Source organism: Neoarius graeffei, chromosome 16 (assembly GCF_027579695.1).
Source record: "Neoarius graeffei isolate fNeoGra1 chromosome 16, fNeoGra1.pri, whole genome shotgun sequence".
NCBI classification, from domain to species: domain Eukaryota; kingdom Metazoa; phylum Chordata; class Actinopteri; order Siluriformes; family Ariidae; genus Neoarius; species Neoarius graeffei.
Window position 1 is genome coordinate 9,204,082 of NC_083584.1, and position 14,913 is coordinate 9,218,994.

Here is a 14,913-nt window from a genome sequence, read left to right on the forward strand (position 1 = left end):
CCCTGTGATGACCTGGCGACTTGTCCAGGGTGTACCCCGCCTTTCACCCGTAGTCAGCTGGGATAGGCTCCAGCTTGCCTGCGACCCTGTAGAACAGGATAAAGCGGCTAGAGATAATGAGATGAGAACATGGACGTTTAGTGTAAACACTGACAAATGGGAATTGATAAAGGAAAAGAAACCCTGTGCAGAGACTTTGCATGAACAAGGGACAGGATGGAGGTTTACACAGCACTCGTGTGTTTAAAAAAAACAAAACAAAACACACAGCTTGGGAAATATTTGCACCAGTGTAAGAGTTTTTCTGAAATCAATACGTGCAGCTGCGTTCATGTGCGGAACAAAAACAATTCCTCTGAGAACTTTTTTTTTTCCTTTTTAATTTTTTGACATTTGTAATTCAGCCCCTCTGGAGGCACAGTGCAAGCAAAGAATCGCACTTCTTTACAAAAAAATAATAATAATGAAAATAAAATAAAAAGCTGGGTTTTTCTTCAATACATTTTTTTTGTCAGAAGACACAACTGCAAGAAAATATTTATATTTAAAAAAAACCTGTACAAAGGAGCTTTTTACAAAAGCAACAGACTTCCATCACACAATGTTTTCACATTATTTTTACACGTTTAAAACACAGACGTGTGCTACATCGTTTACTGTCGAATTTTTATCAGAACGTCGTCAGGTTTGTTTATACGCTTTATATAAAGCTGCTCTCTGGAAAGAGTCCAGATTTTTAATGTGCGTCTGATACACAACAGCAAGGCTGCATGCGGAGACGTGATGTGGCCCTCAGTTCGTGTCCATGTGACAGGGGTTGGTCCCCTGCGTCTCCGCTTCCTGGTACGTCCTGAGGAAGTCAGTGTATCTCGGTGCACAGCCGAGCCAGGCCTGGCCGAAGCGCAGCGTGCCGGTGAAGAGGAACTCGCCCTCGCCAGGTTTCACACCGCACTCATGCGGCATCAGGAGTTTCCCCATCCAGATCTTCACCCGTGCGCCGCTCTGCACGAACACCTCACTCTTCTGCCTGTACACATGGGACAGAGCGACGTCCACTGACGTCTGATCCTCCTCCTCCTCTACGCCGAGGATGCTGCCACGCCCCACTACACACACACACACACACACCGTTAAACATCTAATACAATATACACCACATTCTGATTCTGACCAATCAGAATGCAGAGTTGATTAATTGTTTATACATCGTCTCTACAGGCAGCTCCGAGAGCAGCACAGGTTTATGTTTACACGCGTTATTGTTTCCATAGTAACAGCTCATTCACAGGGACGCGTACAGCCAACGGTTCTATTTAACCTTCCTGGAAGGAGTCTTCAGTCTCAGTGCTTTGTAACTTTAACTTTTCCAACATCTTCACCACAGACGAGTTTATCTATTTTGCAGAGGTTCGACAAAATCAAACAGAACTCTAAATGGATGAAGATAATTTGTCGTTCTTTAGTTAATACAAAATTGTAATTCCTGACAGATTGCTGTGGTGCAAGAGGAATAAAACACCTCGAGATGTGCTGTTACAGGCTCAAAATAATCCTCTACAGGAAGGAAGGAAGGAAGGAAGGAAAAAAAAAAACAACTGATCACTGATTATTTTCCGCTAACAGCACAACAGTGTTTTGTTCCCGATATGACTGCAGACGAGTGCCTGATTAAAGGCGTGTTTATGCCCATAGACTCCTGTACAAAAAGTGTCTAATTTTAGTCATTAGATTCATCGAAAATGTCAAAATGAAGACATCTATAATGACATCTTTACATCTAGGAAAAATGAGGGGGAAAAAAAAAGAATTAAAATGATAACAGGAGGGAAAAACATGCACTAATTGTGATCATGAATCGTTAAATTAACTTACAGTGAAGCGGATGCTTGGGTCGTGTACGAGGCAAAATTATGACTTTCAGTCTGATTTAAAGCTCAGGATGATTTTAACGTTTTACAGTATGCAACATGTGAGGAAACGTCACTTACCGAAGTCACTCGTGCAGACGGAGAGGAGAAGCTCAGCATCAGTGCAGGGCTGACACGGGGCTACACACACACAGAGAGAGAGAGAGAGAGAGAGAGAGAGCGCGTGAGCAAGAGACACAGGGTAGAGAGAGAGAGAGAGAGACAGGGTAGAGAGAGAGACAGAGACACAGACACAGGGTAGAGAGAGAGCGCGAGCAAGAGACACAGGAGAGAGAGAGACAGAGGGTAGATAGAGAGAGCGAGCACAAGAGACAGAGGGTAGATAGAGAGCCAGCGCGAGAGACAGAGAGAGACACACAGAGGGTAGATAGAGCGAAAGACAGAGGGTAGATAGAGAGAGAGTGAAAGACAGGGTAGATAGAGACAGAGTGAAAGACAGAGGGCAGATAGAGAGAGATACACAGAGGGCAGATAGATAGAGACACACAGGGTAGAGAGAGAGAGTGCGCAAGAGAGAGAGCCACAGAGGGTAGATAGATGAGAGAGAGAGAGAGAGAGAGAGAGAGAGAGGGGATTTCCATCATGTTAATCTTTCAGTGCTCATAGCTTCATATTTTTACACACACACACACACACACACACACACACACACACACACACACTAACCTTCTGTTCCTGTGTATTCAATAAGTTTATTTCACCCAAAAATAAGATGTAAACTTTCCAGGAAAAAGAAAAGAAAAATTAATCTTACAGTCCATTCACATTGGTTTAAACGTCTCGGCGCTGAAGCCCAAACGTCCCGATTTCTTTAAAGCAACATGTTCAACATAAAGCCACAAAACGGTTCAATAACCATGTGGTTTTTCATCTTTTCGGTTCTCCTGTGAACAAGATCAAGTTTAAACCAATTGTACGGTGAAACGTAAAGGCAGAAACCTGAGGGTGCACTAACCAGCTCGCGAATTTGAAAGCGGACAAACTCGGCCCTGAAGACATTTCGGATTTTAAGAATTCAAAAAGTGAAAGGAATTGGACTAATGGAGGCGTGCTGCGTGCAAACCCCGTCACGCCCAGATAAAGTATTTCAAGAAGGTTGGAAATGAAAAATAAGCATGTTTCAGTTCCTGCATTCTTGTTCTCCAGTGTGGTGACTGCTAAAGAGGTTTGTACCACAGTCAAGGGGGGGAAAGAAAAAAAAAAAAAGTCCAAACCGATCACACAGAAACCACATCAGCAACCACCGTCACCACCACCACCACCACGTGACTTCTCCAGCTAGTTCCTCGAGCTGATACACAACCTGAGCGTCACTTTCAGCTACCACGTGGTGTAATACCACACTGACGCTCTAAATGCTGAGATTATTATCGTTACAGAACTTTTTTTCCCCCCACATCACCCCTTCATACAGATCTTCAGCCTGAGACTGAACTGGTTCCAATTATACTGAGACACCAATCCACTGCAATTTAGAGTAAACAATCCGGTTACGGATGGAGGAAACGGGAAGGGAAGCGAAGAACATGGAGGAACGTGTGGATCCTTCAGGCACTGATACCACACTGAAACCCAACACTGGCTCGTCATCAGATACAGAGAAAAACGAATTCTAAGATGGAGATGGTTTGATGTATGATTTCAGCAAACTCTAATAACAGAGGACATGTTCTCCAGGTTGGATCATACACCAAAGATCCTGTAGGGGTTTAAAATAAAGAAAGAAAATCACCCTCCCCCCGAAAACAAAACAAAACACCACTATCCTGTGAAAGAAACCGGGCTGTAAATGCAAACGTACTTCCAGGTGAGTTTGAGGTATGAAGCAGATTTTGGCACGAGAACAATTCCATCATCCTATTGGTGGATTTCAGATGCGCATCGTAGAGAACTAAATGTTCCTCATCTGGACAGATGTTCCTCCTCTGCTGTGCTTTCACTCACGACCAAAGAATTCTTTAACCATGTGAGATTTTTATCCGAGACAGCAAAACTGGGCTGAAAATGACTTGAGTACCTGATGGAATTAATTTACGAGGTTTTTTTTTTTTTTTGCTTAATTGCAGACCAGGATGTGCGTCTAAAGACTGCTCTCTCAGCAAAAGTAGAACAAGTCTGTGGTTCTATGTGGAGCTCATCTATTCACAGCCAAAAACACATTTTGTTGATCCAGGTGGGCGAAGGCACACACACAGGGATTACAAACAACACCTGGAGGAGGGGAGGAACTCAGGGCGGGGCTTAACGAGCGTGAAGAAACCAGGCTTGTAAATCAGAGACCAGGAAAAGAGAGCGCGAGGGTTTTGCTCTTCGTTGCTGCTCAATGCCGCTTGGCAGAGCAAAGTGCGCTATTGAAAATGAAAACGGCTTCCTATCTTTATACACAGGTTATTTCAGGCAGGGCGGGGCATGGTGGGGCGGGGCCTGCGCAAACTGCAAGCCAAAGGTCAGGAGCTGTTTGGTGCAGTTGCACTGACGAGGTCAGAGGTCAATCAGGCATGCGTTTAAGCAACAGCCCTGCGAGCTTTGATCTCCTGATCTGTAGCGCTCGTCGCCGTGGCGTCTTGAAAAGGAACCGCAGGAATGGACGAGGATCTGAGTCAGCTACGCGGGTGAAACCACTTCACAGAGCGGCGGGGGGGAAGACGGGAGCACCGCAACATCTGCGCGCCACCACATTCCTCTCTAATGGACTGAAGCTTTTTTGTGCGAGCTCCTCTCTGCATCGAGACCACTTCAGAGGATGACGAGGAGAGTCGGAACAAAAAAGATGAGGATAAAATATCCTACACACATCTGGAATGGGGAACGGTTCCACGACTCGGGCCCCACACAGCAGGTTAGGGGCTCGAGAGGTGAGGAAAGACAACAGCGTGATTGCAGAAAGAAAAACAGGTCACTTTACATCACAAGACTGGATCCTGGGTCAGCTTTCAAGCAGAGGAACTGGAGTAGAGCTGGCCAATAAACCAGGACTTATTTTATTTTAAGCAATTCTGCACTTAGACCAGAGTAAACTAAATGAAAGTAGATAACATCTGGTACAAACACGTTTATTCAGAATCTGGTCCGAATCACCTCACATCCCTGGAGAAGTTCATAAACAACACCTTTGTGAGCTGCAAGTCCACAGAAGCCACTAAAGTACAAAGCGTCATGTTTAATCAGCGAGAGCAACGGTTCCCAAAACCGCCAGATGTGAGGAGTTACGTTGGTCCTGTGGTGTTAAATCTGATGTTTAACACGTGGCCAGTGCAACCTGAATCCTCCTTAAACCCTGCCACAGTGATGCACTGACCTCATTACACCAGACGCAAACTCTCCACATTCTCCGCTAACCAAGTCCCTCAAGTTCCTCCTGCCGCTCATCAATTCCAGTTTGACTCGCTGACCTCCCTCAGAACAAAGCGTGCGCTAAAACCCACCACGTATTTGCTTGGACTGGAGCAGGAAAAATAAAGCTGCCACGCATCCTCTGCGTGTGAAGCCTAGCAGGTACGCAGCATGACAGCAGGAAAGGCCCCATTTTGAAAAATAAGGCGAGGTCTTTGGCACATATCGGCATGCGGTGACCCGTGGCGTCTCGCCGAGGAACCCCAACCCGCCCCGGGTCATTAGCAAAACAAACCCCACACTGTTTAAATGTCTGTTAGCGAACGTGGTTCATATCCGTTACTAATACTCAGAGGTTCTAGTTACAACATATAGCTACTTTCCATTTACTTTTTCAAAACACACACTAATCACATTAATCACCTTTAACCACAAAACCACAGAATCAGATAAAAATAACAGCAGGAGCAGCCTTTTAAGATTATTACTCATCACGCTGTATCAAATCTCAATAAAATCGTCCGATTTCAACAACAGACTGCGTGATATCACGTTGTCAGATTATACAATGAAGATCCTCTAATGACAGACCTGAAGTTAAATATTTACGAAAATGACCACGTTTACCTCTCTGCTTTCCTGATCCGCAAAAAGCGTGATCCGGGAGTACGTTTCTTTGCATTTCGTCTCTGTATTTGTAGCGGTCATAATTTCTACGCCATCATCTGCTGTCGTAGTCACGCTCTGAGATTTTAATCGGAAATTGACTGTCTTTGGTCATGGTGAATCAGACGCTGTTAACGTGAGCAGGTCATGTTATGCGTTCTAAGACCAGAGATTCGAACTCTTGACCAAAGAATTCCCTTCCTGCTGCGATCTTTGTCTGCGACGTGTGTTAAACCTAACTAGAGATAGCACAGCTTTAATCTAAAGCTCAACAACTTGAAATCAAAAGTGACTCCCTCCCAAACTCATGGTCACATTGTGGACGATTCACGACAAAATTATCTAAATTAATATTAACCGATATTAATATTATCCGTTTTCACCATACAATCAAATCCTAGTGTCTAAACCAGACCTGGGCATTTTACGGCCCGCGGGCCGCATTCGGCCCTTTGGTTCATTCTGACCGGCCCACGTAAGGTTAATTAGAAATTACAAAATAAACGTATTTTCTAATTTTACCTCATGCATGGACTGAATCGCGATTTGTACAACCGGTTTCTTCTTTTTTTTTTTCCTTTTCTGAATGTGCATTGCTTTTATTTTGAAGTTGTGTTCAACAAAAACGCAATGCGCGCGACATGAACATGACATGGAATCCCATGAAACCTAATCCCACGATAAGGCCAAATAAAAAAAATAGTGTGTTTCCGGTAACCCAACCGACCGAGAATTTCGGCGGCGAAATTGCCGACCGTAAAGTTTTTATTACAAATTTCCCTCGATATTTTAGTGTAAGCAGCGTTAGTTTGTCATAATTTTTTGTTTCAACGCATTCAAGTTGTGAAAGAAACGATAAAAAATAAAATGTTTCGCCACTTCTATCAGCCCTCCTGCATAAACATGGAAGTGCACTTGTATACTGAAGGAGGAAGGGAAAACTGAGCCAAGCCGCCATTTTGAATCCTCATTCAAGGCTGTAATGCAAATTGCTTCCTCTTCAGTATACAAGTGCACTTCCATGGCAGGGAAAAACACTACATTTTGCCGCCTATGTAGTCCCCTATTTATACAAATAGATGTCATTCAGGATTCAGCCATGTTTTTGCTCGGTGTTTTTGCTCGACCCAAGTTCTACAGTAGGCTAGGCGAGGCCGTCTGCTTTTAATGGAAGTAGCCTAGCCTAGGACGTTATTTTCACGTTATTTCTTGATAAGGTGTTTTCGTGTTATTACATGAAAATATCATGAAATAACGTGATAATTTCGTATCATGAAATTACGTGATGTTATGTTATTACATGATAAATATATTGTAAAAACGTGATAACTTTGTTAACAATATCTTTTCACGTAATTACTTGATTCTAAGCCAATTTTTTTGAGTGTGGCAGCAATACGCTTCGAGCATAACTCGAACTCTCGCGATTTTTTTTTTTATTCGTTTAAAGATTTAAAACACTTATTTTATTATGATGTGTGGTATAAAGGATTCTGTGCCAAAATACTATTTTGTAAGATGTTTACTTGTGTTAATTTTTTTGAACAAAATAAAAAAAAAAAATTAAGAAAAAAAAAATAATTTTCCTACCTACCGACCTTATTTTAGTATTTCATGTTACCTGAAACACACTATCTTTTTTTTTGGCCTAACTACTTCCGTAATTTGTCCAGACCAACCACAAACTTGTACGTCATCCTTCAAACGGTCCAGCCAATCACAGTGTGACGTCACCAGCAGGCGCCCGAGCCGATCTATAGATCTGATTCCTACACCGAATCGACGTCGTTGCGAGCAGGTCACAAGAAGACTTTAGCCCCCAAAATGTCCGCAAAAAGAAGAAAGGTAGATGCCGAATGCAGGGCTTTCAACAAAACATGGACTGCTAAGTATTTATTTACTGAAGTCAGAGATAAAGCCGTGTGTTTAGTTTGCAGAGAGCAGATCCGAAAAACTGAAAAACACCAAATGAGGTGATTAAACTACAAATGTGGGCATCATTATTATAATATGATGTATCTTGCTTGATATTTGGAGCAGAAAGACAATATTGTGATGTCTTTATTGTGTTTTGGGGTGAATGTGACTGGGAAAAAAAAAAAAAGGTACAAACATTCACATTTTGTTAACCATTGTTTTGGGAAATTTGATTGATTACATTTTTTTTACAATTTTTTTACAATGACATTTTTTGTAAGGCAACCTCGTTTTTTCCACACTCTTACCAGTCTTAGCAGCTTGTAAAAACAATGTTATTTACTGCTTTATATAAAGAAATACAATTAATATTATGCAGAATTTAGTTCAGCCTTTTGGTCCGGCCCTCCACAAAATTTTCTGTTTCTCACGTGGCCCCATGGAAAAAATAATTGCCCACCCCTGATCTAAACCCAAGTCTAGTTTTACATTATTTAAACCTGGATTTCCTGTTTCACTCGGAGAACAACGTTATAACAACCTGGAACAGTTTAATCAAGACAGTGTTCATAGAGCTACATAAGACCTTCATGACCACCAACATCAACTTTTTACAGTCAATTAATCAATAACAGGTCACTTAAAACAGTGTTTGTAGAACTACATACATACGCTTTTCTTGTTAAACATATTTTAAAACCTTTTTACAGAAAAAGCTTCACTCGTTATAAAGTCCTATGTCAAGTTGACATTTCACCTAAGCCAAGTGTCATGTCAGATATTTTAAGCTATGCATACGCAAGTATAAAATAAGATTTCTATGAACACCTATGACGAGACATCACGTTACAACGCCAAAATGAGTTATAAATATGAATTATGCTCTTATACTTTACACGACACTACCATAAGTCATTTGTTATAACGCCCTTATGTCATGGCCGACAAAAATCTGGTCAACCTGACATCTGACATCCAAATGAACAGAAGATGTCTTCAGGACAGGCGGTGTCTGTCTGAATAAGGCTTTCCAGATGTTTGTGCAAATTAATGTCGGTTGTTATTACGGGCTTACGAAGGTCTTATGCAGCCCTATTAAAAGCTGGACTTTTACACCTCTTCATCAGAGTTTGGTTTTCACCTTTGACACATCTAATTATTCTATAAACGAATATTCTACATGACTCTAACACAGCAGTGTACCGAGCTAGAAAAGTCATAACGTTGTTATAACGTTCATATAAAATGCCACGCCATGCCACGCCCTAAAAGTGTCCCAACACAACCTGATGTCAAAATAAAAATCTAAATTAACAACAGAATTCTTTAGGACAGGTGATACCTGTTGGATTAAACTTTTAGGAGATGTTTCCATAGACTTGTGTAAGGTGTCATGACAGCCTTATGTAGCCCTACGAAAGCCAGACTTGAGCTAAAAGTTACTAGTTTTCTTAAACTGTAAAGGACAAAACAGTTATTGATACTTAAACCAGTTGTCATAACATTTTTAGGTTATTCTGCTAAAAAGTGTCATAACCCAAAATAGTTATGAAGCTCTATGAAGCATGGATTGATTTTTTTTTTTTTTAGATTGGAAAAAAAAAAAAGAGCCCCGTCTTTACCTATCAGTGATTTCGGGTCGGCGCCGGGCCTGTGGTTGACCAGCTCGTACTGGAAGCTCGTGATCCTTCGACTGATGTCTCTCTGAGGCACTGCCTCGATGAACAGTGCCCCCTCATGGATGCCAAAGCAGTGCACTTTGCCCTCGGCTTGCTGGGCTTCGCGGAGCAGTAGGCGGAGTTTACCCATGCGCTCCAGGTAGATGTGCGTGCCGCTTGATTCACGGGACGGTTTGATGCACACGGAGAGGTGGGCGGCGGCTGAAGATGCCATGTTGGGCCGCAGGTTGACGATGATGGCGCCCGTCGGGTACAGCCACTCAAGGGAACCCTGAGAGCAGCGGAGGTACACCTGTTCCACATCACGCGCGTGCCCTTCATGGGTCAAACCACTGCGAGAGACGGAAAGAGCGGGTCACGTTAAAATATCATGATCATTTTTCAAAAGGAAAAAAAAAAAACCTTCGATAAGAAGAAATTAATTATTTAACACATTACACAGACTGATTTGTACTACAATGATACGATATTAATATCACGATAAATGGTGCCACAATACACTTCTGAGATATCGACTATGTCCTGTGAGGTTTTAGAAAATAATTATTCAAAATTAAAAATAATTCGTAAATAAATAAAATGAACATTTACAAACTGCTCACGTTCAATATTCTCAAAAAAAAAATCGAAATAGGAAAATATCTTTATATAGACCGTTTTACTTTCGCGCATCTATCCATCATAGAATTATCTTCAAGCATCAAGTGATATGACAAAAATATCACCTTCCTCTTGTACAAACAGGAAAAATAAACAACATTTGATACGAAATTATACTTCACTGTCCAATCACTACTCGTTAATGTGAGAGTCAGATAGTCGATTAGATCGAAAGCCCCAAACCTCACCTCCATCCTCTGGCGCTGTTCGCTCGGTTCTCAGTTCTACAAAAATCCAACATATGTAATCAATCTGCTTTAAAGCATCTGTTAGCAAATGCACCGAATTTGGACACAGATCGGATATTGGTGTTCGTGTGTAAACAGCTTGGATTAGATTTTTTTTTTTGCATACTTGAGATTAGAAATCTGAAGCACATCTGCTCCAGTGGTGCAGCAGTTAGCGCTGTCGCCTTACAGCAAGAAGGTTCTGTGTTCGAACCTCATGAAATTGCGAACCGCTCTGCCTTTCCATGTAGGGGGAGAGGCATGTCACAAATGTAAAGCTAAATAAACATATGTCTTGTCCTCGATGCTACAAAAACAAGCCAATAAAAAGTAACAGAAGTTGAAGTTTCCTTTCTTCACCTCTCCACCGAACAAAACCACCTGACCACACACACCATGTCGTAATCACCGCCTCTCAGCAAGTGCGCCAACTTCTGAAGACGACTTGAACAAAAACACATGCATTTGTGCCAAAATATCGGAATTGTGACTCAAAGAGCACAATGTAAACGCAGCCTTTGAGTCTTGAGACGTCTTCGAAGACTTCATATATTTCAAAAATTTTTTAAGAAGCCTTGCATGTGACGCTTTCAGAGAGAAAGTGCTGAGTGTGCAAGCAAACGATAACAATCCTGACTGGATTCTCGAGCAGACGTTTTCTTTAACTGGCTCGTCCTTCACATGGATGGTGGTCGGAAAATACTGTCAGCTTCACTTTGGCGTTATTTTTCATGAAACACTCCGCTTCAAAGGAAACTCCAGAGGTTTAGATTAATCACCAAGAGCAGTCAGAGTCTAAAGCCGAACCTTACGCCAGAGGATTGTCTCTGTGACTCAAAGAACGCACTTAACTTCACATCCTCTGGCACGAGGTGTTACACATATTGACATAACGCTACTGCATGACTGATCACGTATGGCTACTGCTGAGCTCGTAATCTAAGCTTAGCAGTGGGACGATATATCTCTGAAATTGTTATAACGTAAACGTTACGTTAAAGAAGAGCAAAAGAAGATCCTTAAACATTCGATGCTTACTTTTAAAAGAGGTGGACGATGAAAAACGTAGAAAGTTATTTTTCCCCACACTGTTCGGGTGAAAGCATTTTAAAGGAGCACTATGGAATGTTTAGCGCCCTCTGCTGCCTGACAGCTGATTAAGAACTGCAATGAAATCATTGGCAAAATAACACTTAAATATTACATACTGCACCTTTAAATGCTATTCTAGAAATTTCCGCTTAATTCTGGCCTCATGAACTTTGATGCGAGTCTAAAATGTTGTCATGGCGTTCTGATGTCATGCTTTGAAAATGCTGTAACGCAGCTTTACATCATGTCACATAACTCGGCGGTTATGCTGATTTACTCTGTTTCCGGGCCAGAAAAATGTAAACACAAACCTGAAATAAAGAACCTAGCCAAAAGTGTCACACAACAATATCGCAAATCAGAAGGGTTTTTTTTTTTATTTTTTTTAAAAAGGTACTTAAAAAAATATGATTATTACAGGTGTTATTTTTAAGCACTTAAAATAAAATTACAGACTGCCTCTTTGAACAAAACAAACAAACAAGCTCATGATACCCTGAAACATGACACGAATCCAAATGTCATCTAAAATCGTGACTCATGTCCATTGGGTCCATTTCTGGGCCAGAAAATTGCAACCCAAAGCCAGAAATAGAGAAACTAGTCAACTATATCGAACAGCAAAACTGAACATCTAAGCTAGACTTGGATGAAAATGATGACTATTACAGGTCTGCAAGCACTTTTAAAAATTACACATGGCACCTTTAAACAACAAAGCAAGTTTTATACTTCGTGAATATTATGACACCATGAACTTTTATTTTTATATTAGGTTTTTTTTTTTGCCATTCTCGTTTTCTCAAAAGCTCTCTGGCAAGCTCGGCGACTGGCTCATGGCCACGACTTGGATTTTTGAAACTTGAGTCAATGAATCCCAGGGACGCACAAACCACCGGCGCACGGGGCGAGCGCTGAAACAGTAGCCGTGTCTCCAGAGCATGCAAGTGCAAATGCAGGTCACGCACCGCTCCGCCCCTCGCTTTCAGCCTCCTCAAAGAGCCTGGAAGCCCCCGGTCTGCCAAATAAAAAAAAGAGAGAAGAAAAAAAAGAGAGAGAGAGAGAGAGGAGCTTCTTAACTGCTTCGGCAATGCACGCACGCGCTCGTGCTCTCTCTCTCTCTGAACCCATAGCTCACTTTCAGCTCGGAACCATCTGTCTCACCCTGAGCCTGGGTCCGGGTCCGATTCAGCCACTGAGACTGAAACAGTAACATGGCACATGTGCAACACAGAGTCCCTGAGCGGCATCTCTTTAATCACAAGAATCACGTTAAGAGCCTGAGCTCGGTAATGAGAACCTGGCGTACGGCCCGGCTGATCAACACCACATTACTGACCCGGTGCTCAAAATTGCTCCACGCTTACGGGCATTTCTTTTCTTTCCCCCTTTCTTCTTCTTCTCCTCCTCCTCATGCTATACTTCCCCCCCAATGGTGCCAACTATCAGAATACAGACGCATTGAAGACAAAACGGACAATAAAATGGACCAGAGCTGCATTTCAAAGCTTTTAATCCGAGATAACTATTCAAATCTCACTCTCAATTCATTTATTGGCTATAATCTATTATGTGTCATCATGTCTTGTCAAACATCTACAGCTTAATAAAAAACAAAGCAATAAAAAGGTGTTCAGCACCACCTTCCTTTCTGTAACACGTTACACATGATTAACCTGAACGAACCCTCGCTCTCACAGACGCAGTTTCACTGTAGTTACTGATTTGTTTGCTGGAGTTACTGAATAATACGCTTTAAAATGAATAACTCCAGGATTATACACCAGGAGGGTTAAAGGGGTTTATTGCTTTAGCAGGAAAACCAAAAAAAAAAAAAACCCACCAAACAAATAATCCAATTCAGAAAAATCAGTGATAAACTCAATAAATATGACACTTATTAATCTTTCAGAGTTACTGAAGGCTGTGCTCTGGATAATAATTAACCAGGTGTTTAAAGGGTTAAATGACGGAGGAAGGAAGAACAGAAGACTTTGTCCAAATGCAAATAATGCAAATTAAACATCTGGTCCTTAATCTTCATTATTTGCAGTTTGGCAAAGTTGTATTTCCTTTAAAAAAAAAAAAGTTGTAACCTGTAATTACAGACTTTACCTTTATATCAACATTCCATTATCTACATAATAATAATAATAATAATAATAACTAGATAATAATATAGAAATATAACCCTAGAATAAATATGGCATGTTTATGGATGTATATATAATTTAGACTCGTAAATATTACATTTTATTATAAATACAATATACAAATAAATATTAAAAAAAGATATTTGTACTACAGATAAATAAATAAGTGTTATAAATACTAGTACAACCAATAATAGTTTATTATATTATTATAAATAATTCTGAAATACTTATTTTTATGAAATAATTGTATATTTTATAGTTGTACTGTACTTTGTAAAAAATCCCTACCTTCCTCTCCAGCTGCACTCGTCGCTGGAGTACTGAGCTACAGCGGGGCGCCACAGCGCGATAGCCGACAGGAAGTGCGCCACCAGCGGCCACAGCATGATGGACGCACCGCCGGATCTCTGCGCCGACTGGCCGACTCGCCTTCGCTTTCTGCTGCTTTCTCACACACAGTGAAGGAATCCAGGCCCCATTAATCCCGCTACATCGCGCTCGGTATCCGTTAACAAGTCGCTTTCGTACGCACCGGGAGAGCCGTGAAGCTGCGGCGGCGTCTCCCCGTCTGTGGGCCCGGTGTGAGTCCCTCTCTCTCCCCGGCTCGCGGTTACTCCATGTCGGTAAGAGCGGAGCACTGAGTCGCTGCCGGTCCGCGCGCCGTGCTCGACTACTTTAGCTCGGATTGCACACCGCGCGAGGCACTCAATTTACACAAAGCTCCGCCCCCTTCTGCACGGCGCGCGCCTGCACATGCGCACTCATAATTCAGATTTTTAAAATGGATGTATTTTTTATTATTATTATTATTATTATTATTATTATTATTATTATTATTATTATTATTATCCGAGTATTTTACACCACTTTTTATTTAAACAAACAAACAAATATTACTACAACTCCTCTAAATCAGAAAAACGTCAAGACGGTGTGTTGAAATTAAAATTAAAACTGGAAAAAAAAAGATTTAGAGCAATACAACAACATATTATTTGGTTTTACCTCATGAATCCCCCTCAAATAAACACATTTCAGTTTTGATTCTTGCAACACATTTAAAAAAAAAAAGTTGGGACAATAAAGCATTTCCCACTTTATAACATTTCCATTCCTTCTCCCAAAACTTAAAAGATGTTTAGGGACTGAAGACGCCAAGTGATGGAAGTGTTTCAGGTGTTATTTTGTCCCATTCTTCCTGTAAACTTGTCTTAAGGTGTGCAAGAGTACGAGGTCGTCATTGGTGTTTTTTCGT

At 41.4% G+C, this 14,913-nt stretch overlaps 1 protein-coding gene across 1 annotated transcript; it reads right to left on the minus strand.

Annotated features, from left to right (window-relative positions):
* Window positions 1–360: 360 nt before the first annotated feature.
* metrnla (meteorin like, glial cell differentiation regulator a) lies at window positions 361–14,328 on the minus strand. The gene is made up of 4 exons (XM_060942473.1): window positions 13,947–14,328; window positions 9,467–9,855; window positions 1,989–2,048; window positions 361–1,106 (listed from the first exon to the last, which is right to left on the minus strand). Exons 1-4 carry the CDS (start codon window positions 14,042–14,044, stop codon window positions 793–795), a joined length of 861 nt encoding a protein of 286 aa, XP_060798456.1. The 5' UTR covers window positions 14,045–14,328; the 3' UTR covers window positions 361–792.
* Window positions 14,329–14,913: the final 585 nt, after the last annotated feature.